This window comes from Aotus nancymaae, unplaced genomic scaffold (assembly GCF_030222135.1).
Source record: "Aotus nancymaae isolate 86718 unplaced genomic scaffold, 86718_ANA_hifiasm-v0.15.2.pri h1tg000053l, whole genome shotgun sequence".
NCBI lineage: Eukaryota > Metazoa > Chordata > Mammalia > Primates > Aotidae > Aotus > Aotus nancymaae.
In genome coordinates this window covers 12,381,251-12,406,798 of record NW_026988467.1, presented here as the reverse complement: position 1 = coordinate 12,406,798, position 25,548 = coordinate 12,381,251, and the positions used below count along the sequence as shown (strand labels likewise).

At 51.3% G+C, this 25,548-nt stretch overlaps 1 protein-coding gene across 5 annotated transcripts in view; it reads right to left on the bottom strand.

The window, feature by feature from the left end:
• KAZN (kazrin, periplakin interacting protein) overlaps positions 1 to 25,548 on the bottom strand; it is a 1,270,084-nt gene that overhangs the window by 29,842 nt on the left and 1,214,694 nt on the right. For 4 of the 5 annotated variants that reach the window (XM_064363326.1, XM_064363329.1, XM_064363328.1 and 1 more), the window contains 2 exons: positions 23,408 to 23,458; positions 21,366 to 21,489 (listed from right to left, as the gene is read on the bottom strand). In XM_064363326.1, the coding sequence (XP_064219396.1) occupies positions 21,366 to 21,489; positions 23,408 to 23,458 (175 nt within the window). Of the gene's footprint in view, positions 1 to 18,972; positions 21,490 to 23,407; positions 23,459 to 25,548 lie in introns of those variants that run through there. The other variant, XM_064363330.1, reaches the window with a different exon arrangement.

Here is a 25,548-nt window from a genome sequence, read left to right as displayed (position 1 = left end):
ATTGATCATATTTTGGATATACCACTTTAAATAAAATGTTATTAAAAGTCATGTCACCCATTTCTTTTTAAAGTTACACATGTGGCTTGCATTAGTTTCTATCGGACGGAGCCGTCTGGATGGAAGATAACTTTTCCTTTGGTTTCTTTTCTCATTCCATTTCCCCCCTCCCTCTGTTGGTTTGAAAGTTCAGCTTTCTGTGTTTTGATTTTAGTTCTTGTACTTCTCAAAGTGTGGTACTGGACTAGTAGCATTAGCAACATCTGGGAATTTGGTGGAAAGGAACATTCTAGAACTGTACCCCAGATTGCCTGGAACAGAAACCCTGGGGGTAGAGCCCTGCTAGGACCACTGCCTTAATGATTACCTTTGAAAACTCACGATACATACTTATCTTAACAAAACCTGGGGTTGTTCGGTATCCTAATGCTGTCCTAAATAGTAAGAATTACTTAAAACCTATTAATTCTGAGCATCCCTCCTGAGTTACACGCTGCCGCATCCAAGATTTTAATTCTATCCTTTTTTAAAACCCCCTCATTTAGACATTGTCATGATGATTACTTCATACTGGTAACGCTTGCTTAAAATCATTGACTTACATGTTTACCAAATTTCTTTGCTCATCATGTCTTCTAGTCCTCAGACCTTCCTTCTGGAATAACTTTTCTTATTCCTGAAGAACATGATTTAAAAGATGTTTCGATTAAAAGTGTTTTGGTAGTCAATTGTCACAGCTTCTGCCTATCTGAAGAAAGTTGATTTCACCTTTCTTCTTCAAAGGGGTTTTGCTGGGGGCACAGTTTTAGGTTGAGAGTTCGTGTTTTGTTCCAGCACTTGGAAGACGTTGTTCCATGATCGTAGGTCTTCAGTTTTGCTAAGGAGAAGTCCGCTGCAAGTCTAATTTTGCTTTCGTTAGCTACTTTCAAGATTTTCTCTTTGTCCTCGGTGTTCTGAGGTTTCATTACAATGTGGCTAGATGTGGAGTTTTAAAATTTATTCTGAACAATATAAATTGTGCTTCCTGTATCTCTGGATTCCTTTTTTGAATATTCTGAACCATTATCTCTTAGAATGTTCCCTCTTTTTCATTCTCTCTGTTCTCTCCTTCTAGGATTCCACCTAGACATAAGTTGGACTTTCTTTTTTTTCCTATCTTGTGACCTGGTGCTGTCCAACAGAACTTTTTGTGTTGATGAAAATCTGCTATAACCTTCACTGCCCAATAGGATAACCATTAGCCATGTGTAGTTATGAGCATTTAAAATGTGGCTAGTGGGTGGCGTGCAGTGGCTTGTGCCTGTAATCCCAGCACTTTGGGAGGCTGCGGCAGGAGGCTTGCTTGAGCCTAGGAGTTTGAGACCAGCCTGGGCAACATGGCACAACCCCATCTCTACTAAAAATACAAAAATTAGCTGGGCATGGTGGCAGGTGCCTGGGCTGAGGCAGGAGAATTCCTTGAACCTGGGAGGTGGAGGTTGCAGTGAGCCGAGATTATGCCACTGTACTCAGCCTGGGTGACAGTGAAACTCCATCTCAAAAAAAAAAAAGAAGAAAGAAAAAAGGAAAAATCTGCCAAGGTAAAATATGCCTAGTGCAACTAAAGACCTGAGTTTTAGTTGTATTTAATTTTAATTAATTCAAATGTAAATCTAAGAAGCAGCATGTGGGCTAGTGCCTACTATATTAGATAGAGTCATTTCTCCTTTATAGTTTTCATCTTAGCTCTGGGCATTGCATCCTGGGTAATTTTCTTAGATCTTTTTTCTGTTTCTGAAATTCTCTTCTCACCTATTTAGTCTGCTGTTTAACTCACCCTCTTGTTTATTTTCAATGTTACGTATTTTTAATTTCTAAAATGTTGTATTTGTTTTTTTCTTTCAAGTTTTCCTGGTCTGTCAGTTTCCTGTTGTTTGCTCACATGTGTGATTTCATCTTAGAGTTCTTTAAGTATTTTGTGCGTAGTATTTTATATTTGGTATTGATAATTACTGTATCTGAGAAGACCCTAGGGGGTCTAAATTTGCTGTTTGTTTTTGCTGAACACATATTTAATCTTAATTTACAAGACTCTTTAGGGTCTAAGTAGCAGATGGCTTTTGCCAGACAGGATTTACATTAACTTCTGCTGGGGTGGGGAAGAGAAGAGGTGCGGGGATGAGGCCGGGGTCCAGGGGCCACTTCATTCCGCTTGGAGAGACTCGGGTTGAATGACAGAGTCTCCAGCTGTGTTCTTCCACTTTACCGCATCCCCAAACGTGACCCCCGATAACAGTTCTGATAGCAGCCTTTGCCTCTAGGACAACCTCAGCTTTTGCCCTCAGTGATCGGTCACTGCTCCGGTTCCGGTGTTAGCTTACAGCTTTTGGTTTTTGTCCGTAGACGTCTTGGGGATTTCCCTTATTTTTTGTGAGGCCAGGAATGCGTGAAAAAGTATGTTTCATTCCAGATTTATAGGTTTTGTAGAGGGAGGCCCTTCCAAGCATGTCTTCCCTCATACTGCCCTGAGTGGCCATCCCTCTGGCTGTGTGCACTGTCCACCCAGTACACTGCTTCCTGCTGGCTCTGCTGGTGCACGGCGTGTCCATCTGCCCTGCCACAAAGTGACTGCCTAGGCCATCGGACAAGTCTATCCGTATTTTTATTACCTGGGCCTGGCATCTGGTGATGTTCAATGTCATTAGTGATGGTAAAAGCCCAGGTTACGGGAACCACCATTTCCTTTCCCTTTTCCCCCAGCTCAGCCCTTCTTTGTTCTACTTGTTTTGACATCCAAGGAAGATGAGACCATTTTTCACTTGGATATTCCCTTGGGAAGCCTCAGTTTCTCTTGCCTTCCCCCAGGGATAAAGGTGCAAAGGGCACATTTCAGATGAGCAGTTCACCGACGTTTCCAGCAAGCTAGGGTGGGAGCTCCGCCTCAACTCCGAATTCCCCACCTCCCAGGGTAGAAGAACCTATGTAAGCAGCCCTCTTGCCTGTCCTTGGATGCCTGTGCTTGGTTACAGGAGAACAATGGCCAGGATTGCTCAAACTGGCAAGAGGTGGGATGGTGAGTGGGGCATGGGATGCTACTCTCAAAGGCTGGGAAATCACTCCCGGCCCTACCTGCCAGGCTGGGGAACTTGAGGCTGGCCATGATTCAAAGTGAGAGACAGACACAGAGAGAGACAGGACCGAGACAGACTTGATGGGATCCCGACGCGCATGATGGGGAAAGGCATGCCGATGTGGACATGGGTGTTGCCACTTAACTTGGGGCTCTATGTGTCTCCCCATCCTTTGGGCTGCTCTACCAAACCCTACGGTGCCTAGATATTCATTCTATGACCAGAGACACTCATGCCTAATGCTTGCTGAACTACTGGGCCCTCTGACAGGACAGGTGGCATGGAAAGGCGGGATGGAAGGAAGGATGGACTTTGGTGGAGGTGAGCCCTGGGCGGGAGTGACACAGGCAGCCTGGAGCCAGAGCTGAGGGCCGGACAGGCCCAGTGCACCATTCACCAATGTCTGGTAGAAGCTTCGGGAAGCTTTTGCTACGTACTACTTTCCGCCATTTTTGCCCTGAAGCAGTCCCTCCTCCACCTAACCTGAGGTTGATATTTGCAATTAAAAGGGGCTGAACAGGCATGACTCCACAGGCCTGTCTAAAATCCATTCAGAGCGAGGAAAGGTGTCTACTTCTGAAGAGTTTGGAGCATGCTGGCACTTGCTGCTCAAATGGCATCACGAATGGGATCACCTGGGCCCCTCACCCAGTGGGATTCAGAATTCTAGGGCTAAAAGGTGCCTTCAAGGTCATGTGGTCCATCCCTCTGTCTTGCAGTGGGTCTGGCACTTAGAGGAGGGAGCCCAGCCTACTTGCTCCTAGAGTGGTCTTTAGACCAGGGACATCAGCTACCAGGGAGCTGGTTAAAAACGCAGAGGTGGATCACTTGAGGTCAGGAGTTCAAGACCAGCCTGGCCAACATGATGAAACCCGCCTCTCCCAAAAATACAAAAATTAGCCAGGCATGGTGGTGTGTGCCTGTAATCCTAGCTACTTGGGAGGCTGAGGCATGAGAATCGCTTGAACTTGCAAGGCAGAGGTTGCAGTGAGCGGAGATTGTGCCACTGCACTCTAGCCTGGGCGACAGAACGAGACTCTGTCTCAAAATGAACAAAACAAAACAAACAAAAATAAAAGTAGAGGCTTAGAGGTAAAGGCCTCGTAAATTCTCCTATGCCCCACCCTGTGTGAAGAGTGACAGGGCGGCCCTGACTCCTGGTCTCCCAACCCCAGTGAGGTGGGAGGTGGCATTCTTCACCCTGGTCCCCCATGCTCCTGACCTCCGAGTGCCATTGGCAGATGCCCTTGGCAGCAGCTATGGGAAAGACTTAGAGCTCTAGCATTTTAATTAACATTTTTTTCTCTTTTTCTATTTAAAATGTTGAGTCTATACCCAGCCTGTGGCTGAGTGGCCCATGCCCTGGGCTTCTGAGGCTCTTTCGATGCCTGCAGTGTCAAGCACAGTGGCACCTCCCTGGCGTCTGCATCCCTGGGCTCAAATGCGTGCCTGGACCCAGAGTTCCCTGGAGCCTGGTGGGAAAGCTTTAGTTCTAAACGTGTCCTGTGTGTCTGAGTTGGAGATGGCATAGAGAACCAGGCTTCCCTGGAGGGTGAGGTGGCCGGATGTGTCCCTGTGCCTGGCTGGGCCTATAGCTGCCCCACAGAGTCTCAGACCTCAGACCTGAGAGCCAAGGCACTTAAACCCTGGCTGCCACTGAGGCAGAGTTGAGGCAGTGAGCTTGGTGACGGCAGGCTGATGTTCAAAGGTCCCCTGCTGAATTCCATCCCTCCTGAGTCTCCTTCACCTGTCCCCCGTCTCAGTTGGCTCCACTACCTCCTTTCCAGAACACTTCAGCCATATCTCAACATCCTACCTCCCCCTTCTCCTTTCATTCCATCCTCTTCAGGCCCAGAGGAAATTTTTTAAAATGGTATCTTCCCAGGGACCTCTTCTGCTCAACATCCTTCAGTGGCTCCCTGCTGAAGTCCAGGGTCCTTGCTGTGACTCACAGGCTGACCTTGACAGCCTCATCCTCAGCCTCTCACCCCTGCCTGTGGCACCCTGGGCTTCCTGCATTTCCCTGATGCTCCTAATCCCCCCTCTCCAATCCCTGAACCTGCTGTTCCCTCGGCCTGAACAGCGGCCTGCCACTTTCCTCTCTGCCTGGTGAACCCTCACACAGGCTCAGAGCTCTGTTTCAATGTGGATTCTTTCAGGGACTCCTTCCTTGGTCACCTAGTGTGGGGATTCTACAACCCCAAGAGAGACACACACACACACACACACACACGCTCTCGTTAATTCCTGGAACCTTTCCTGCATGACACCTCTCACAGCTGAAACGACAGTTGTGTAATTATTTGATGAATGTCTGTGTCTCCTCTTAGACTGTAAACAGCACGTGGGCAGGCACTGGGCCTGGTTTTGCTCCCTAGACATCTCTAGTATCTAGCAAGAGCCCAACCACGTTTAACAACTGGCTCTTATCTTTTCAAGAGGTACACTGGTTTCAGCATTTGTTTGTCAATTTCCATGGTGTAAATACTCCTATCATGGCCAATTTCAGTGACCGGCAGCCTGTCACTGGACAGGGAGTTGGGAAGAGATCCATCCATGGGCCTGTGTGAGCCAGCCTTAGTCCAGCACTGCCTACAACCGAATGAGCCCTCTAAGTATTGAGTAAAAGAAGGTAGGGCCGGGCTCAGTGGCTCATGCCTATAATCCCAGCACTTTTGGAGGCTGAGGTGGGTGGATAATCTGAGGTCAGGAGTTCAAGACCAGCCTGACCAACATGGAGAAACCCCATCTCTACTAAAAAATAAAAAATTAGCAGGGTGTGGTGGTGCATGCCCGTAATCCCAGCTACTTGGGAGGCTGAGGCAGGAGAATCACTTGAATCCAGGAGGCAGAGGTTGCAGTGAGCCGAGATTGGGTCATTGCACTCCAGCCTGGGCAACAAGAGCGAAACTCTGTTTCAAAAAAAAGAAGAAGAAGGCAGACAGGAAGGGAGGAATGGAGGGAGGGAGGGAGGGAGGGAGGAAGGGAGCAGGCCTCCCTCTGTGCCCTCATCTTCTGCCAACCCCACCTCATCCACACCTGTGCCCATGGTAAGTCCTCTGAACATTGACACTGTTGGCATATGGGGCCAGATTTCTTTGTAATGGAGTGTCCCACGCATCCTAGGGTGTGTAGCAGCATCCCTGACTTCCCTCCACCAGCTGCCAGGCAGCATGGAGTGTGGCTGCTCCCAATGTCCCCAGCCTGCCCTAAGGCACAGAGAGAGCCCTGCTCCCTTCCACCTTGGGGCCTCTGTTCTCAGCCCAGCCCAGCTCTGTTCAGGCAGCCAACTACTGTCGACACTCCCTGCCCTTGGGAAGTGGCAGGAGAGCCCCCAGCTGCACCTGTAGCCCCAAAAGCTGAATTCTCATTTTGTAAACACTGCATAGTAATTTGAAAAAACAATTTTTTATGGCCCAATCATGTCCGTCCTGTTGGATGTAGATGCTTTGCTGACCCTCTCATTCACAAGCCCCATGAAATACATATGCAATGGGTGAAAGGCTTCTGTGGCGGCCGACAGAACCAGGGACAGCGTGGGTGTGAAGAGCAGCAGGAGGAGAGCCCGTCAGTCACTCTCCACTGTAGCTGCTGGGGGCTGATGGCAGGACCCTGGTTGGGCAGTGAGGTGGCACGGGCCCTGCCACCAACCCACACCATCCCTGACCCCAGGGCCAGGCTGGCCAGGAGGCCCTGGGCTAAAATGCTGGTGGCACGTCCCACCCCAACGTGTCCTTATTTATGACATCATAATGTAAATAGAACGGTCCAACAGAGCTCTGCTTTTACCCACAATTACTGCTTTATGCTTTAAAATAATCATGTGGCACCCCCTCATTTTTGGTGCCACTGCCTTGCAAAGGCTTAGACCTGTGCTTTGTCCCATGACCAGCCACCCTGCCCCGAAGCTCGGAGGACATCCTCCTCTGCCAGTCCCTCCTCCCACACTCGGAGAATTTTCCAAAGAGAATTGAGATCCTGGAGTTGGCCAGGATTCACACTGCTCTGCGCTCCATTCCTGGGGAGATACTTGACAAGTATTCTCTAATTTTACAGACTTAGGAGGAAGATACTAAGAAGTCCAGGGAAGACAAACACAGAGTTATCCAATGACAGCTACTAATGCTTTTACACATATGTCTATATATCAAAAGCTTTCCTCCTTCTTCCTTGCTAAGCGGTCCCACTGCTGCAGTAGCGTCCACATTTGAGAAGTCCTTCTTATCGTCTAGTTTGCAACTGCAGCTGAAGCCCATCTTCCCCCAGCCGCTGGCCTCCTTGGGCAATCCCCACATCCACTCCTCTTTTCTGACGTGTTTTTCTGCCAGGCTTCTCTGACAATGGGCAGCCCTGAAAGTAATCTCATGGATCCCATGAGAAGTAAGCGGGTATTTGACACAGAGGACCTGGGCAAGAGGATGATCTTTCTCCAGGTACCCACGTAGAGAGCAGACACGTGTGTATCTGCACTGTCCCGGGAGGCCAAGCTGGGAGCGATGGATTGCTGTGGGTTTGAGGATCTCAGCTGTACCCCAAACCTACTTTCACATTGATTCATAAAACATCTGAAATTTGGAGACCAGCCTGACCAACATAGTGAAACCCCGTCTCTACTAAAAATATGAAAAAATTAGCTGGGTGTGGTGGCGAGTGCCTGTAACCCCAGCTATTTGGGAATCTGAGGCAGGAGAATCGCTTGAACCCAGGAGGTGGAGGTTGCAATAGCCGAGATTGCGCCACTGGACTCCAGCCTGAGCAACAGTGAGAGACTCTGTCTCAAAAAAAAAAAAAAAAATACATATATATATATATATATATATGAAATTATGTTGGTTTTCATTAAAAAAAAAAAAAAACGAGATTGAATGAGATGAAAAGTCCTCCATCTTGTGTCCATAATTTAACACTAGTTATTACTTTAATAATTAATTAACAGGATTAGTTAACTCCCTAACTAGATTTTCAACAATTCTGCCTCTTTTGTTTGAATGAGTCCCCTCCCTGGCACACAGTTCCTCCTTGGGCCCCCAGACAGCCTCGGTTCTTTCTGGCTCAGCTGAGCCTCTTCCACTGGCCCCATGGACACTGGGCACTGTGACGGCCGGGATACCCTGCCTGGTGAAGCCTTGTCCATTTGCACACTGGGACAGGAACCCACCACAGAGTCAGGTGCCAAGCCTGTCGCCCAGGGTGAGGCAGTTGGAGGTGCTGCCTTCTATGGGATTTGGGATTATTTTACGTGATTAATGCAAACTGTCCCACCTCTGACCTCCTTCAAAAGGCTTTCAACTGCCTCCCAGGAATTTCCTAAGCCACTGGTGAGCGACTTCCGCTGTCTATTGCAGGAAGGCCAGTTTAGGAGCAGGAAACACATTTATGAGCAGCAGTTATTTAATTTCCTTCGAAACGAGGAGAGCTTCGGTGAGGCCCGGGTGGGGGTGTTCTTACAACTTAGACACCTATAGGCGAATGGCAAGGGGAATACCGGCATCAGTTTTGGTTTCCCAAGCGCGCCTCCTGAAACGTTAACTGAGAGCCACAGCATGTGCACTGCAGGCCGATGTCCTTCCAGAATCTGTTAATACGTTCAGTCAGAGTCACGGCATGGGGCAAAGGATCCTAGGAGGTTTCTTCCTATTTGTGAATTCATCTTCCCTCCCTTTGTAGATGACTTTTAATCGTGACCCCTGCTCCCCTCCAGCACTTGAATTCTGGAAATTAGAGAACAAATCCTTATTCTAATAGCTCACAGTTTAATCAGCTTCAATCACATCTGCCTGAAAAGTGGTGCAGTGCAACAGTCCGTTGGACCCCGATTTTTGGTCTCATTCTATCACCTATTTTTTTATTTTTATTTTTTGAGATGGAGTCTCGCTTTGTCACCCAGGCTGAAGTGCAGTGGCACAATCTCGGCTCACCGCAACCTTTGCCTCTTGGGTTCAAGCGATTCTCCTGCCTCAGCCTCCCGAGTAGCTGTGATTACAAGCACGCACCACCACGCCCAGCTAATTTTTGTATTTTTAGTAAAGACGGGGTTTCACCATGTTGGCCAGGCTGGTCTCGAACTCCTGACCCCAAGTGATCTGTCCACCTTGGCCTCCCAAAGTGATGGGATGACAGGCACGAACCACCGCGCCCAGCACATCACTTATTTTGTCTCCTTGGGCCAGGTATGTTACCTCTCTGAGCCTCAGCTTCCTCACCGAAGTCAGGATGATGTTAGGATAATTTATCTCATCATTTGCACCTGCATCCTCAGCCCTATGCTCTAAGCCTGGCATATAGGAAGTATTCAGTCAGTGTTTGTTGAATGACTTAGTAAGTGTACATCAAGTGCCCACCACATGCCTGGCACAGTAGGCACTTAGTAAAGGTCAGCAAGTCATACTAGCCTTCCTCACGCCCCCTGCTACCTCCCCTGCCCCCATGAAGCCAGTCTTTGTCCCCAGTTCTCATTCTGAGCCCCGTCCGTATCCCTAGGCTGGGTTGCAGCTGCTTTTCATGCTGACAACCGCCAGCCTTCTGGGATTTCTGGGATAATACGGAGTCACACTATTGTCAGGCCCATCAACATCTTCACCTGAAGGTGAAGCCCCCAACCCCTATCTCTGAGTCCCAGAGACTCCGGTAGCGACCATAAAAAACAACTGAGTCACGTGGCTGCAGGCAGCTGACCTGGTCCTGTGCAGCCCTGGTGGAGTGGGGTGGGGGGGGATGGGGCTCAGGATTCCTGCAATACTCAAGGCCTCCGAGGGCAGTGCTGAGTGAAGACCCCTTTTCCCTTCTCCACTGCCCCTCTCCAAACACTCTAAGCCCTGGGAACACTTCTCTGGGTTCAGAAACGAACATGGACCCCTGCTGGCTGGCCGTCAGGGAGCGGAGGACAGGAGAGCTCTCCAGTGAAGGAGGATGGTGCTGAATTGAGATGGGAGCTTACAGCCAGACAGGCTGGGGATTCCACAGACAAGGGAAGAGCAGGGACTGTCAGAGCACGATGTGCCCGCAGAGAGAGAATCCAGACTGGAAACGACAGAGCTGCTGGCCGTGAGACAAGTTACGGCCGTGGAATTCCCCCCAATGGACACTAAATTGAAAAAAAATGAGTTGTTAATATTAAAGAATTGGGGTGTATTATGTGACATTTTTGGCTTCTCTAGAAGATCAGAAGTTCTGGAACCACTGGGCTGGCACTGCCCCGAGCAGCCTCGCTGGAGTGAGGGCTCCTTCCTTTCGCTGGGGCACATGCTGCTGTGCCTATCTGCAGGGTCCCCACAGGCGTCTGAGTTCGCGGCATGGTTGAAATAAGTAAGTGTCCAGCCCAGTGCTGGCATCTGAGAGCCCACAAGGTGGGTCCTTGTCACTGCCGCCCCAATCTGCTTTTGCAGTGGGCGCTGATCGAAACAGCAAGTGGTGACGGTAATTCCAGCTTGCACCACAAGGCTGCGCAGTTGTGACGGCTCATGCTTGCCTGCTGCTTTACAATTAGTAAACATGAGCTCACTGCATCCTCCCCTGAGAGGGGGACTCAAGATTCCCAAGGGCCCATTTTACAGATGAGAAAAGTGGAGTTCAGAAAAGCCAATCAATTGTGTGCAGGGGGCACAGCCCAGACTCAGAGCCTGGGTTCCGGCTCTGCAGTGGAGATTTTCTCTCACGTGAGTCCCCCGCAGCCCTGAAAGAAGCAGCTGGGATGTCCTGGATGTGTCTCTCCATTTACTATTTAATCTTTGCAACGACCAAGATGTTTTATCTCCATTTCAAAGAAGGGGAAACTGAGGCTTAAAAGGACTCGGCGTCGCACAGCAGGTATGTGCCGATGCTGGGATTGAGCCTGAGGATCTAGCTCCAAAGCCCAGGCCTGTCCTCAAGCCCCTCCCTGTAGAAGGCTGATCAATTCTGCTGGGCTCAGGCTGTCACTAAAATGAGTTTGTTTCCTGCACACACATGAAGAGATGCAAGGAATTTGGAACTGACTCACACACTCAAGGTGCTATCAGTGACCCGGGCCTGTTATTGCTGACCCTCCATTTGGGGACAGTCCCTCAGGGTTCCCCTGGCTTGTCTTGAGTATCCTCCCTGCCACCATAGCTCTGGTCCCCATAGTGACAGTTGTCAGAGGCTGCTTCCTCCCCTCCTTGTCCACATGCCCTGGCCACGGGCTCCACGCCACCCCCACAGACATCAGCCTCCTAATAAGGAAGGAAGCTGGCCTTGTACAGGCATGGAGCCAGTTTGGATGTGACTCTGACATCTCTGGGCTGTCCCAGGGAAAGCAATTAAGCAGCTCAGAGCCACCAAAGGGTGACAAGGTGCTCTGGAGGGCAGGTGGGGCCAGATACCCTGGCAGCATGGACGTGTCCATCCCCTGGGGCTCTGTGCCAACAGACTCAGCCCCTCTGTCTATACGTAGGACCTAGGACAGCAGCAAAATAATGAATGCCCTGGGACTGGCATTTCCCAGCCAATCTGTGGGGCTCTTCTGCCTCGTGCGGCGCTGTGCACTGCTTCAGGGCCTTTCTGAGCAAAGGGGATGCTGAGATAGAGAGGCTGTGACCACGCCTGGCCTTGTGCCTGTCACCTCCCTTCTCGAGGCACACAGGGATGTCATCTGAGCCACAGAGACTTCCCATGGCTAAAGAGTGGTGGCGTGCTTAGAGATTGCCACAGAACCACTGATGGCTCCCTCAAAGCACAGAATAGCAGAGCTAACGGGCCCCGAGGAAGTCATCTGTCCCAATATGTCCCAGTCGGTGATCCACTGAATGAGAGTAAAAGGCGTGGTTCTGTGGTCACGAAAGTTTGGGAAACACTAGATGGGAAAAGGTTAAACATTTTTTCTTCATTGCAGAACTTATCAGAGCCTTAATAAGTGGGTTGTGCTGATCTGTTAGGGGTGGAGATACGATGCAGTGTTTCCAAAACTTACTGACCCAGGGATTTTTTCCCCCTAGTTGAGTCTTATGGTTGGAGGTAGCTCAAAGCACTGGCCAGGGAGGCAGGAGCCCTGGGTTCTAGAACCAGTTCAGACACTGATGCCCTTCTGGAGTGTGGACAAGCCCCTCCCATCTGCAATGTGAGGGGAGTGGACAAGAGGCCACCGAGACCCCTCACAGCTCGCAAACTCTTGCTTCCTCTGGTCCTATTCTGGGCTGGCCCCGCAGCTTGGGCAAATTGCTGAACTTACCTGGGCCTCAGTGTTGTGATCTGTACAAAGGGCCCTGTCCTGCCTACCCCACAGGGCTGGCGAGAGGCTGAAATGAGATCATCATTGCCATCGTCATCGTCACGGTCATCATCGTGGCTAAGGTTGGCTGCTCCCTGTGCTAAGCCTTGCATACATATTGGCCTGTTTCATTCTTGCAGCCACACTCTGACCTAGTATCTTTTGATCCCAATTGTCCCTATGAGGAAATGAAGGCACAGCAGGTGAAGTCACTTGCCTAAAGTCACCAGGTAACAAGCGCCAGGACTGAGGGTGAAGCCCAGGGAGTTTGCCCGGAATGTGATCTCTTAACCCTGACCCCCATCTCCCTGTGAAAGAGTGTCGTGAACTGGAAATCACTGTGACCTGGGGAGGCGCTGCTCAATGCAGTCATGCTGTGGTTCATGGGGGAGACATGTTCATGGCCTTGGCCTTGTCTTACAGACTTCCAGAAGCAGGGTCAGGGGTCCCATTTTCCTATTTCCTGTCCTACCCGGGTTAAGGAGGGGCTCATACTGCCTCTCACTGATAGGGAGGAGAGGTGAGCAGAGAAGCCTGGGGGCGCCCGTGGGGAGTGACTCCTCCACCGGGCTGATGCCCCCCTCCCTTCCTGATCATAGTCCACAGGCCCCTGGAGGAGCTTCAAGAGGATGTGACCCCTGGTTTTCATACCTACTCCCTCTCAGCCGCAGAGATGCTGCAGACCTGTCATTCACATCTGACTATTTCAACAAGCTGAATACACGAGCTCAGGGCTAAAGGGCAGGGGGGCGGGGGGCAGGGAGGGACCCTTTAACACGGTGGCTGCAGCCTCCCCCTTGCCGACTGCCTTTTGTGGCACATCCCAGAACTTCTCAGACTTCACAGGCCACAGGTGGATAACCACTGTCCTGGTCTGTTTTAGAGACGGCCTAAGGCCAGAGACGGAGACCAGCTTGCCTGTGGTCACACAGTGAGTCCTTGACCCAGCTCAACACTGGGAGTCCAGAGCTGGGCTCAGGGGCCCTGAAGGCACTGGGCTAGGGGTGGTGGGACTTCTGGGTGAAGAAGGCTGGGCCTCCACAGGAGCCCAAGGGCAGCGGTGGGCAGAGGCCTGCAGGCCCCTCTGTAGCAGCTCCGCGCCTGACCACTTCCCAGAGCACAGCAGCCATGGGCTGACTTGCCCCCAATTTAAGGCTCATGGTCTGGTGTCCGTGGGACATCACTGGCCCTGGACCAAGGCAGGCAGGTCCCACCTGATGCTTGGCAGAAGTCTCAGTCAGCCCCAGGTCGGGAGGAGTCGGACGGACCTCGGGCTCAGAACTCAGATCTCACCCAGGCCTGACTCCTGCTCTGCCATTTCCTGGCTGTGGGTCTCTCAGATACTCGGGGAACCTCTCTGTGACTGCACTGTGGGAGCTGCTGCAGGCTTCTGAGGCTGGCCTGTGGTGGCAGACACTCCACAGTGCCTGTCCCCTCTGCTCAGCAGGGCCGAGCAAGGTCCCCAGCAGCAGGATGCCTGGGGGCAGCTGGGGGTCTGGCTTGGGTAAGGTTCCTCCCTTACTGGCAGGACCCCGGGGCTGCCTCGGAAAGGTGATCTCAATCTACCTTGTGATGGCCCTGGTGAGTCTGCACTCCACCACATGGGCACCATGCTGCCACCCTCAGTCTCTGCCCATGTCACCTCCTGCGACTGAGCCCACACGGGGGAGCTTGTTCAATACACACTCAGCTCCCAGGGCCTCGGCCTGAGGCCTTCTGGTTCCATAGCTACAGGATGGGGCCTGGGGATGAATATCTTTAAAACCCAAGGCTGGGTCAGGTTTCACAACCACTGATCTCGTGGTTCTCAAACCTCGTCTCTTCCTCTTTCCTTCTCACTCACTCTACCCTGGGGCCCTTCACGTGGACTCACACATGGAAGACCGGTGTGTAACAGGTAAGTGCAGACTCACTGGCTGGAGGTGGGCTGGAGCCCTGCCTGCTGGTTCTTTCCCCAGCTACGGCAGCCCCTTGAGAGGCCACTGAGGAACCTCAGGGCTCCATGGAGCACAGTTTGCAAACCCTGTATTTTGCCAGGCTCTTCCTCTTCTGGATTAAGGAGCTGAACCCTGAAAAGCTGACCTACTCAGGGCTCAGCCTCATGCTACCAATGCGCTTTTCATTCTGATGTTCTCCGAAGCTTTTTCGGTTGCTCGGTGGACCCCGAGGGAGGGGTTGGAGCCCGTGGGTGACCTGAGACTGCACAGCCAAGTTACCAAGAACGCGGCCTTTGGAGCCAGACTGCTGGAGGTGAACCCCTTCCACCTCTTCCCAGGTGTGTGGCTCCAGGCAAGACCTTCACCTCTCTGTGCCTTGGTTTGTTCCTCTGTAAATTGGGGATGAGATGCATTTTGGAGAGTTGTTGGAGGGGTTATACGAGTGATTATCTGGAAAGAGCTTAGAACAGCGCTCAGAACAAAAAAAATACCGCATAAGTGAGGCATGTCTCATTTCCAGAGCCGGCCCCGCTGGGCTCTGACAGTAGGATCAAGTGTTTCTACTTAGACCTCAGAAAGACAGAACGCCGTCAGAGCTGGGGGATTAGGGGCAAATAACAGCCCAGATTCTGTTTCGTGGCAGTGTTGGAACCGCATTCGCACTCTGAGGGCTGGAGCTCACAGACCCTGGCAGCTGGAGGAACTTCACACACACAGCTCGGTGCCCTGATTTCACCCCACGGACAAGTTTTGACTGAGTCACTCTCAAGGCAGGCTCAAGATGTGTTAAGCTGCTTTTCACCATTTTTTCCCTCTATCTCCCATTAAACTTAAATCCACAAGTCACAAATCACATAGAATAGTAATCATGGGGCCAGCCCTTCTCAGTCTCCAAAACACATACAGTTCTCATTTCTGAATCTACAAGGACAGGAGGGTAATTACACCCATTTTACAGATGAGTACACAGAGGCTTATAGGTTAAATGACTTGCTTAGAATCAGATGCGGGGCCAGAGCTGGGAGTGATTATCCAGGTATGGCCTGGAAGCCATTGGTGGGCTGCAAGGGTCCTCTGGATTGGGGCACAAATGACTTCCCAAGGGCAAAGCTTCCGCTGAAGATTCTGGAAGCACAGCAACACAATTTTATAGGTTCTCTTGTATTGGTGCAATTAACAGCTACTTACTGGTAACCATTAAGAAAGCGATCAGGAATTTTGAAAACCTGAAACCCAGAAATGCAAACAAGCTCCCAGCAGGTGTTTTCTGGGCACCGTGATTCAGAAGCATGGTTTTTGTATACAGCCTGGCAAACGTCACAAGGCTCTCTAAGGCACATGCTAGGTCATCAGAGGTCTTGCCACTTCCAGGACAAATAGGCCGAGATTTTCCCTTGCGGCTATTCCTGGATCAATCCTCTTGGGATCATTTTCTTATGGATTCAGTTTGTTGTCCTATAGAGCACGTGCTGCATATTCGCATATTTTTCAGCCACGGGGCTTTGAGACATCATGCAATTGTGGCTCATCCATACCCAGGCTGGGCGAGGTGGCTCACGCCTGTAATCCCAGCACTTTGGGAGGCCGAGGTGGGTGGATCACCTGAGGTCAGAAGTTCAAAATCAGCCTGGCCAACATGGCAAAACCCCATCTCTACTAAAAATATAGCAAGTAGCTGGGTGTGGTGATGCATGCCTGTAGCCCCAGCTACTAGGGAGGCTGAGGTGGGAGGATCACTTGAACCCAGGAGGCAAAGGTTGCAGTGAGCCGAGGTTGTGCCACTGCACTCCAGCCTGGGCAACAGAATGAGACTCTGACTCAAAAAAAAAAAAAAAAAAAAAAGAAAAGAAAAAAGAAATATCAATACCCCAGAATTATGAATATACTCTTATAAGATAAAGAATAAGCTGATACGTGTTCCCTGTTCGTTCTTCATGATCACCAGGTTCTGTAACCACTGGAAAGTGGGAACGGGTGAGGGCCGGGGGACCGGGGCATATTTAGCCCCACCCAGCGGGATCCAACCTGAAAAAGCCTAGGAGCCATCTGGGGAGTCTGGGAAGTTCATTTTGTGAAAATGCAAGTTTTTTGGGAAAAAGCCCAGAGATATTTGTTTATTTATTTATAAATAAAGACAGGGTCTCACTCTGTCACCTAGGCTGGGGTGCAGTGGCTCGATCTCGGCTCATTGCTGCCTCGACAAGCTCAAGGGATGCTCCTGCCTCAGCCTCCTGCCTCAGCTTCCTGGGTAGCTGGGACTACAGGTGTGTGCCACCACACTCGGCTAATTTTTGGCCCAGAAATATTTGAAAAATCATATTGTCAAACCTCTGATGTCCCCCACGGTTCAGGCCCACTCTGCCTGGATTCCCCAGGAGCCCAGGTTGAGGGAAATGTATAACACCATCTGTCACAGGTGCAGGGCGACTCCTGGCCTGCGGGCTCAGGCTGTGGCCGGGCAGGGCGCCACGGAGCTCCCCGGGTGTTGGGGGCTGCGCTAGCCCTCAGCATCCGCAGCTCTGGTACAGCCAGGGGTCTGACTGCAGGGACAGTGGAAGTGATTCTGCTCCTGGCTTGGCCAGGAAGAGGAAGGGAGAGCTGGTGCTGGACAGCAGCCGATTTCTGCTCTGATTCCTGGTCTGATTCCTCCCTAGAGGTGAGCTTTCTGGGCCTGCGGGGAAAAGGCTGATGGAAATAGGCTCGGTCACAAAAAGGAGGCAGTGCAAGGCTGTGTCAGAGGCTACTGGTAGGCGCAGGGCCTTGAAACCAGGCCCAGATGAAGCGCTGAAGATACCCCCCAGGGAAGGCCAGCTGCTTGGTGGCAGCTCCTCACTGCTCAGGTGGTGCAGTGGCTGAGGGCACAAATGCTGCAGCCAAAATTCCTTAGGTTCGAGGCCCAGTTCTATCGTCTCCCAGCTCCGTGACCCCAGATGAGTTACTGTCTCCGTTTTCTGATCAATGACAGGCTGTCAGGAACGTTAACTGAGTTAATATGTGTCAAGTGGACAGCATGGACCCTGGCCTGTAGTAAACGCCTAATCAATGTTAGATAGTATCATTATTGTTATTGTTATTGGTTATAGCTGTTGGAGCCTGCCAGCGTGGCTACGAGGAGCACACAGACGGGCCGCTGAGTACAGTCACGCAGGTTGTGCACTGAACAATTCAGGATACCATTCACGTGGTAGCCTGGAGAATGTCAACTTCTGGAGTAATGCAGTGCACAACCTGTGCAGCTGGTATGCTGGTCCTGGATGCCCTGGGCAGCCCTATTCCAATCTCCGACAAATAGGTACCATTTTGAAGTTGGACCATTTGGAGCAAGGTCCTGGAGAAGATTCTGTTAACAAAAGAGGTATTGTGGATTTTGAGTGGAGCTACAAAGACCCAAATAAGGTGTGGCCTGGGTCTTGAGAAGGTCCCGGGATGAGAGGCACAAAAGCTAGGACGCTGGCCAAGTCATTCCTCTCTGGGCCAAAGTTTTTGCCATGTGTCCAGCATGAGAGATGGGGTTAGTTTTGAGAGGGCAGAGGCTTTATCCTTGTATGCCAACTCTGATTGATTGGCCATGGCTATCTGAGGCTGTGAACAGTGAGAAATCAGAGGCCACTTGGGATGGGCAGGAAGGCCTCGTCAATTGATTGGTGATGTCTATATGAGGCGAGGGAGAGGGGAATGGGGGCATGAGTGTGGCCACACTTGTCCTCCTCAGATCAGCCCAGCGATTCTAATCCTGGCAACCCTTTAGAATCACCAGAGGAGATTTAAATACACCCCAATTCCAGGAATACGGCCTGGCATCAGTATTGTTTTTTTCCCTAAGGTGTGGTCAGGCTGAGAACTGCTGGGGTAGATGACCCTAAGTTCCTTGTCGTCCAGGACTTTTCTGACCTTCCCAGTCCTACCATATCCACTTGCATCCTCACTAACTGGGCCTCATTTTAACCTCATCATGGTCTATGGTAGATTACAAAGCTTTATGCTTTCTTCCTGCAGAGGTGGGAGGGAGTTAAAAGCCAGTCCTCTATCAGTCTTATTGCTGGGGAGAACTTTTTTTTTTTCAGTTGGGAGATAGAGGTTGAGGGCGCTGACTATGTCAAGCTTTGGAGTAACCTGGGTACCCGCTTCTTGGGACACATGGTGGAGTCTCGCTGAGGGAGGCCTGAGTTTTGTATCTGGGGGCTTCTCCTGGGGCCAGGAAAAGCCTGGCTCACTCTGGCTTCAGTCAAGGAAGCCTGTGGCTTCCTCTCTGTCTCCCTGAAGCTCCTCTCGGTCCTCCAGGGAGGGTGGGATCGTGGCATGCGCAGAGGCCCACTGAGGTCTGCGGGAAGTAACAGGCCCCAAAGCACAGGCTCCCCTTTGGGGCCTCTGGAAGGAGCTCAAGGGGAGAAGGAAGCAGACGAAAGCTGACTGGGGCCGCTGAGCTCCACAATACAGGGTGCCAGGCGTGGGGTGGTGCATTTGGACCACAGGGCAGCCCTCCAAATTACAGTCAGGGCAGCAGAGGCGAGATGCTTCTGGGAGGCTACCCCGGCTCGGCCCTCCAAGGGCCCCGAATCCAGCCAGCTTTCCTCGGCCCCTCCCATCCCCCTCCCAGAACCCAGTCCTGGAAGTCCACGGAGCAGGTCATGCTGGCCTGTGCCTCCCAGAGGGGCACAGCCTCCCACCCGGAGCCACATAGAAGCAATCAAATAACATAGGATTCGATCATATTTTAAAATAAGCTTTATTTAGATTTTTTTAATTATTTTATATTTGCATCCATGCCTTCGAGAAACCTTTCCCATGGGAAAGGCTATTTTCATCTAATGTTACCCATAACTCATTCACTATTTGACGGAGTTCTCTTAAATAAATCATCCTTTAGTAACTCTTAGAATTATCTCCTAATTTACAAAAACTGAAATGAAAAGGAACTACTAAGTCATTACCAGGAGTGGTTGCAATCTCATTTTCTTGTAAGTAAAGGGAAAGCCATAAAAATCAACCAAAAAAGAAATTCATGGGCAAGAAAATATTTGCTAAAATCTCCCTCCATAGAGAAAGATGCCAGCTCAGGGTGCCCCCCTCACCCATAGGCTCGGTTCAACAATTTGGCCAAAGGAGGACAGAAAGGTTCTGACGAGGCCTCCGCCTGCTTTTTGCTGACCTTTGGACCAGGTCAGGAGGAAAGAGTTGTTTGTTCTTGAGACTTTGGACACAATAACCTATCCCTTCTGATGGAGATACTCTAGCATTTGAAAATCCCCTTGCTTCTTTTTAAGAGCTGAAAATGTTACCGTTAGCAGAAAGCATGACTACCGTTGTCTAGAGGCGGGGGTTGAGCTGTTAGTTGTTAAGGGTGAGCAGAAGCAAAAGAAAAGGGAAATTGAGTTTTAGGCCTTGGGCAGACCCAGCCGAGCAGCTCACATCTCCTCCGTCCCCCAGCATTACAATGCACGCAGTTCCTTTGCTGGTGAAGCCTCTCTGGGGCCAACGCCACTCCCCAAACAGGCGGATGTTCCCGCCAGCTCTCCTCTCCTGGGGTGGGTAGGCTCAGGCTGCTGTGACAAGTTAGGGGACAGAGCCTGAGGGATCTCGGGAGATTCTAAGTGTGGCCGATGGAACCATCAGAATGGGGAGGGTGGAGGGCTCAGGGGCTGGCCTCTGTGTTCCCACTGTGGCCCTCCTCTTGAGGTGCGTCCCTCTCCTAATGACATCTGCCTGGCCCATCTGCATCATAAACCCAGGACAAGAAAGACACAGCTGCAGGGAGGAACGGATGCTGCTGGAGGCCCCTTGGGGAACAGACTCAGGCCAGGGTCCCTCTGTCGTACCCTTGAATGTGCGGCAGGCTGTCTTGCCCCCAACTCAACCTCTCTCAAAAGACAGACCCAAAGAAGGGACCACGACTGTCAGCACTCTGCTCACTGAGGCCGTGTTCTACAGGTCAGATGAATACATAGCTCTAGAAAGGCCCGGAGGAGCTCTGGACAGGAAGAAGGTGGAGGACACTTTCATGCATGAGCAGGAGAATGGGAGAGACAGGGAGAGGGAGAGAGAAGAGAGAACAGAAAAAACAAGGTCTGAAATCCGTTGGTCCCTGGGTTCTGGCCACCCTAAACTACTTTGCACAGTTGGGCGGCAGCATGATAACAGAACAGACACGGCAACAGAAACACCCGCCTCCCGCCCACCCCATGGAAAAATAGACATTCCAATATTTATGTAATAATTTAGATAGAATACGTTTTCAGCATTTGTGCAAATAAATTAAACGAAACAATTTTCTTTTTCTTTTTCCATAAAGAAAGAAACGGCAACGCAATTTAAAAACTGGCAGGCCGTTTAAAAGAGCCCATTTGACCTCTGACAAACCCAGCCAAGACAAGGCCCGCGGCCGGGCTCACGAGTCTTTGTGGAGAGCGGACCTTACCCTGACGACGATGATGGCGTTTTTGTGGTTAAAGTGACTTGGGCGCACCCCCAGGACAGGGTCTGGTCCCACACGTTCACACCGGGGAGGGGGCGGGAAGGGGGACATCTAAAACGGACCACATCCTCTGCCAGACGGGCTCCAGGAGTAGCGGTTTGGACGAGGGACATTTACAAGCATGGAGTGCACAATAGTTTTGTTATTTACAAATACACAGCAGTCCTTCAAGTTTTCAAGTTTCATAAAAAGGAGGAGGGGTGGAGAAAGCGGGGAAAAAAACAAAAACAGAAACAAACCGACGAACCAAACAAAAAGGAAAAAAAAAGAAAAACCAAACATGGAAGAAAAATAATAAACCAGATTAACAACACGACCGTATCGCTCCGAAGACGACAGAGTTGACAGGTTCACACACGGTTTGCGGTATATACATCAATTACAGAGGTGGCGACGCAGGGGACAGGGGTTCACACTCGTGTTTTCGCTTGTGAGAGGCGCTCGGCCGCACCCAGCACCCATGTGTGCCAGAGCACACGCGCACGCGCACCCCACGCACGGCCACACGCGCACCCACGCTCGCACGCACGCCCACACGCACAGACACGCCTGCGGGCAGCAGGCGCAGGGGAGCGCGTATCACCAGTCCGCGTCCTCCTCTATGTAATAATCAGGGGTGGTACCATCAAAGAGGCCGGGGTCGAGGGACTTCCGCTGCTTCCCTCTGGCGAAGACGCGGGAGATGGAGCCGAATCCCATCTTCTCTTTCTTCTTTTTCCGTTTTTGGTCTTCAAGATCCTCTAGTGACTGAGGAGTCGGGAGCCACGTGGCAGAGGGTGGGGGAGAAGGAGAAAGCCAAGCTTAGCTGGGTGTAGATCACAGTGGATGGGATCCAGGGCGGGGAAGGCCTCTCCGAGCTTTAAGCCAGTGGGGTCAGGGACAGGGGCTGGGGAGGTTGAGAAGCAACCTGCAGGGCTGGAATACCAAGGTCAGCCCCTCATTCACTGAGCAAACATGAGCCAGTCACAGAACCTCTCAGGGACAACACTAAGACCCTTCCGAGACTACCACGAGAATGTCGCTAATGTGAGGATAAAGACCCTGAGAACAGGCCAGGCGCAGTGGCTCACACCTGTAATCCCAGCACTTTGGGAAGCCAAGGCGGATGGATCACCTGGGGTTGGGAGTTCGACACCAGCCTGGCTAACATGGTGAAACCCTATCTCTACTAAAAATACAAAATTATAGCTGGGCATGGTGATGGGCACCTGTAATCCCAGCTACTTGGGAGGCTGAGGCAGGAGAATCACTAGAACCCGGGAGGTGGAGGTTACAGTGAGCTGAGATCAAGCCATTGCTCTCCAGCCTGGGTGACGAGAGTGAGAGTCCATCTCAAAATAAACAAAAAGAACCCAAGAACGGTGCCTGGTGTGCCACAGGCCTTCAGTACATGTTGGTCGTTTGTACTGTTATTATTGTTTAAATTCAGTTTGCCCACAACTTTCAGGTACTTGGCGAGGGCTTGTAGGAGGATGTCCACACACTTGGCCACTGCCTGGGGTCACGTCCACGATGCGAGGAGGCTACAGGGAGGAAGGGCGGCCACTGGCCCTGTCTGCCGTACCAGGGCACTAAGCACACAACGACGGGGCAAGGGGGCTTGGGAGGCTCCTGAAAATGCGGAGGAACCCGGAGCCTGCGTCAGCCGAGGGCAAGGGCTCAGCGCTTTAAAGCTCTGGGCAGGCGGCGGTATGGCCACTGCGGGTTCCAGTTCTGATCACGACTCTGCCCGCGGAACCCTGGCAAGCGCCCCAGCTGCTCTGAGACGCTTTCTTGCCTGTGACGTGGGAAAACAATATTAGATGGTGGTGGTGGTGGTGGTGGGAAGGTCTACTCTGCCCTCCTGTGAGGGACATGCCAGGTATCAGGGTGGTATCTGCAGGAGTGTTTTACACACTGCCAAGTGCTTCATACAAAACCATATGGTGGCATCATGCATCACAGGGGTGCGGCTTAGACTAGACGCACGATTCCCAAAACACTTAGGGATTCTCTGGATTCCAGGCCCCGCCCTGTACCCAGTGGATCAGAATCTCTAGGGCAAAGAGCCCAGGAATCTGCATTTGAACCCACTTCCCTGGTGGTCTCTGATGTAGATGGGTGGTGTCCAGACCCACAGGTGGGGATCCCAGGACTAGAAAGATGGCTTCAAGGACCCCTGCAGATCCTCAAATTCATGTTGTTTGTCCTCCCTGCAGCCCCTCCTCACTTTGATGACAGAATATTGAAAATATTAAAAATGAATAAAGTTGGCTGGGCGCGGTGGCTCATGCCTGTAATCCCAGCACTTTGGGAGGCCAAGGTGGGCGGATCACGAGGTCAGGAGATGGAGACCATCCTAAGATGGTGAAACTCCATCTCCACCAAAGCTCACTGGCTGGGCCATGAGCTTTGCAATAATAATGGGAATTTTATAAAGCTGGCTGCCAGGGCAAGCCATGGCCAGGGCGCCAAGACAGAGGCCATATGTGCGCTCAGCGGCTCCACAGCCCTGCAGGGCACAGGGCCAGGCGGGCCCAGGTGCTGAGCCCACGAGACTCCAGAAGTGGCTTAAATCCTCTCCGCTTAGGTGAGCAGTATGGATGTGGGCTTAGAGGAACAGAGGGAGAAGTCATGGTCAAGGTGGGGTTGGGGGAGGGCCAAGTGGCCAGGAGGGTACACCTACCTGTACAATAGGGTTGTGCAGGTTCTTCGGAACTGGGCCGGGACTGTCGCCCTGTAGCCAGAGGAGAAGAGGAAGATGAAACAGCAGAGACACGTGGCACAGGACAGCAGAGGCGGCTCGTGCGGTGTAGGGCCTTCTGTGGAAGGACGCCATCCCCCAGGGGCCACCCTGCCTCTGCAGTGGGGCACCCACCCCCCATCTCCTGAAGCAGATACCCCCAGATGGCTTACTGATGGGGCCTAGAGTTCACCCAGAGACCCTGGGGTCCTCTCCTGCCTGGTCCGGCCTCTCGATTCCCAACATCTTCTGACTAACAAATTAGCCACTCCGAGGCTTCTAAGTTCCTGTCCCAGTCAGTCCACTGAGTTAGAGCCAGAGCTTGGTTAGACTTGGTGCTTTTCATAAAGAAATATACTTTAATAGAAAGAGCACAAAATAAAGAATTTTGGGACAGAAACAAACTTGGGAGACCACGTAACCTGTAGCTTCCCCTGCAACCAACACGACGAATCTTAGTTTGTGCAGGGGCAGAGGACTCAGCCCTATTCACAGATGTGAAGAGAGGCAGCAGACAGTCCACTGTCATGGAGCTAATTAGATGCAGAGCTACAACTCCAACTGGGGACTCAGATTCCTTCTGGCACAGTGCTCCTTCCAGGCAGGAGCTCCAGGGCAACTGCACACTTGGTCCCGAGCTTTGGGCTGCCCCAGGAGGGGTCTGAGCTCCTTCCCTCTTTCCTAGGGAGCCTCAGACAGGTCCCTAGGATGGGCAGGTAGACACTTCGATTGTGTTGCCAGCCCCACTCCAGGTGGGTGTGGTGTACAAAAGCCTTCACTACATCCCAGAATCAGTCTGCCCTGCCTAGAGCCCACAGAGCCTTTGGATCAAAACAGTCATTACTAGGGAGACTCCTGGTGGTTATTTCTGGAATTGCAGGCATAATGCCAAGCTCCATCAACCTTCTCCAACCTCTCTATGCTGAGTCCCTACTTCTGCTCTAAATTAGTGGTCAGAGTGTGAGAGGATGAGGTAGTCCTTAGTCCAGGCTGCACTGTTCTTGCGGGTGGAGGTCAGATGCCCAAGGACAAGGGGTTACCTGTAGCTATTTTCGGGCTCTTCCTGGCTTACCTGTGCGCACACCTGTTGAGATGGGGGGATAAAAGGGGTTGAGGAAGTGAGGGAATTTCATGAATGGCAGTTTAGTCTTTAGTCTCAAGATTTGCAAACAGAACTCATTCTGCAGGCAGCTAAGATAGTTCCACTCTGGATAGGAACATCTTTGGCAAATTTATGGGTGAAGAGAATGGGGCTGCTCACTGAAATGCCTGAATGCAGACAATTGGTTATCAAAGCACCCATTTCCCAGCAGCAGGGCCCATGTAAGGTAGGCTTAGAAATAAATGTGCTGGAATTGCTGTCTCTAGCAGCAGGCATGTGCCAAGGCTAAGGTGGGCAAAAGCCTAGGTCTAGGTCAAGTGCAATTCAAGAGGTTTGGAGAACTTCTACAGAATGGGTTTTCCAGCAGCATTTCTGCTGCCCGAGTCCCCTTGGGCCCACCACGTGAAGACAAAATATGGTGGAAAGGTATTCTCAAGTGGGATGTGTGGGGGGATTGCTGGCTCTGGGTGTAACTCCACGGAGGTCCTTCAGAATCACAGAATGGATGTCAGAGACCCCTCCAATGGCCCACTTTCCTTGCTTTGGTGCTGTTAGTCAAGATAGCCTTTGTCACTAGGACCCTTTCCTGGGGACAAGAGAAGAACACACTGCTTCCTTAAAGCACCAGTATAAAACAGAGAATCCCACTGGGTGCAGTGGCTCATGCCTATAATCCCTGCACTTTGGGAGGCCAAGGCAGGCAGATCTCCTGAGGTCAGGAGTTCAAGACCAGCCTGGCCAACATGGTGAAATCCCATCTCTACTACAAATACAAAAATTAGCCGAGTGTAGTGGCAGGTGCCTGTAATCCCAGCTGCTCAGGAGGCTGAGGTGGGAGAATCGCTTGAACCCAGGAGGCGAAGGTTGCAGTGAGCAGAGACTGCGCTATTGCACTCCAGCTTGGGCGACAAGAGGGAAACTCTGTCACACATACAAAAAATAAAACAATAAAATAAAACAATAAAAAAGAGAATCCCAGCCC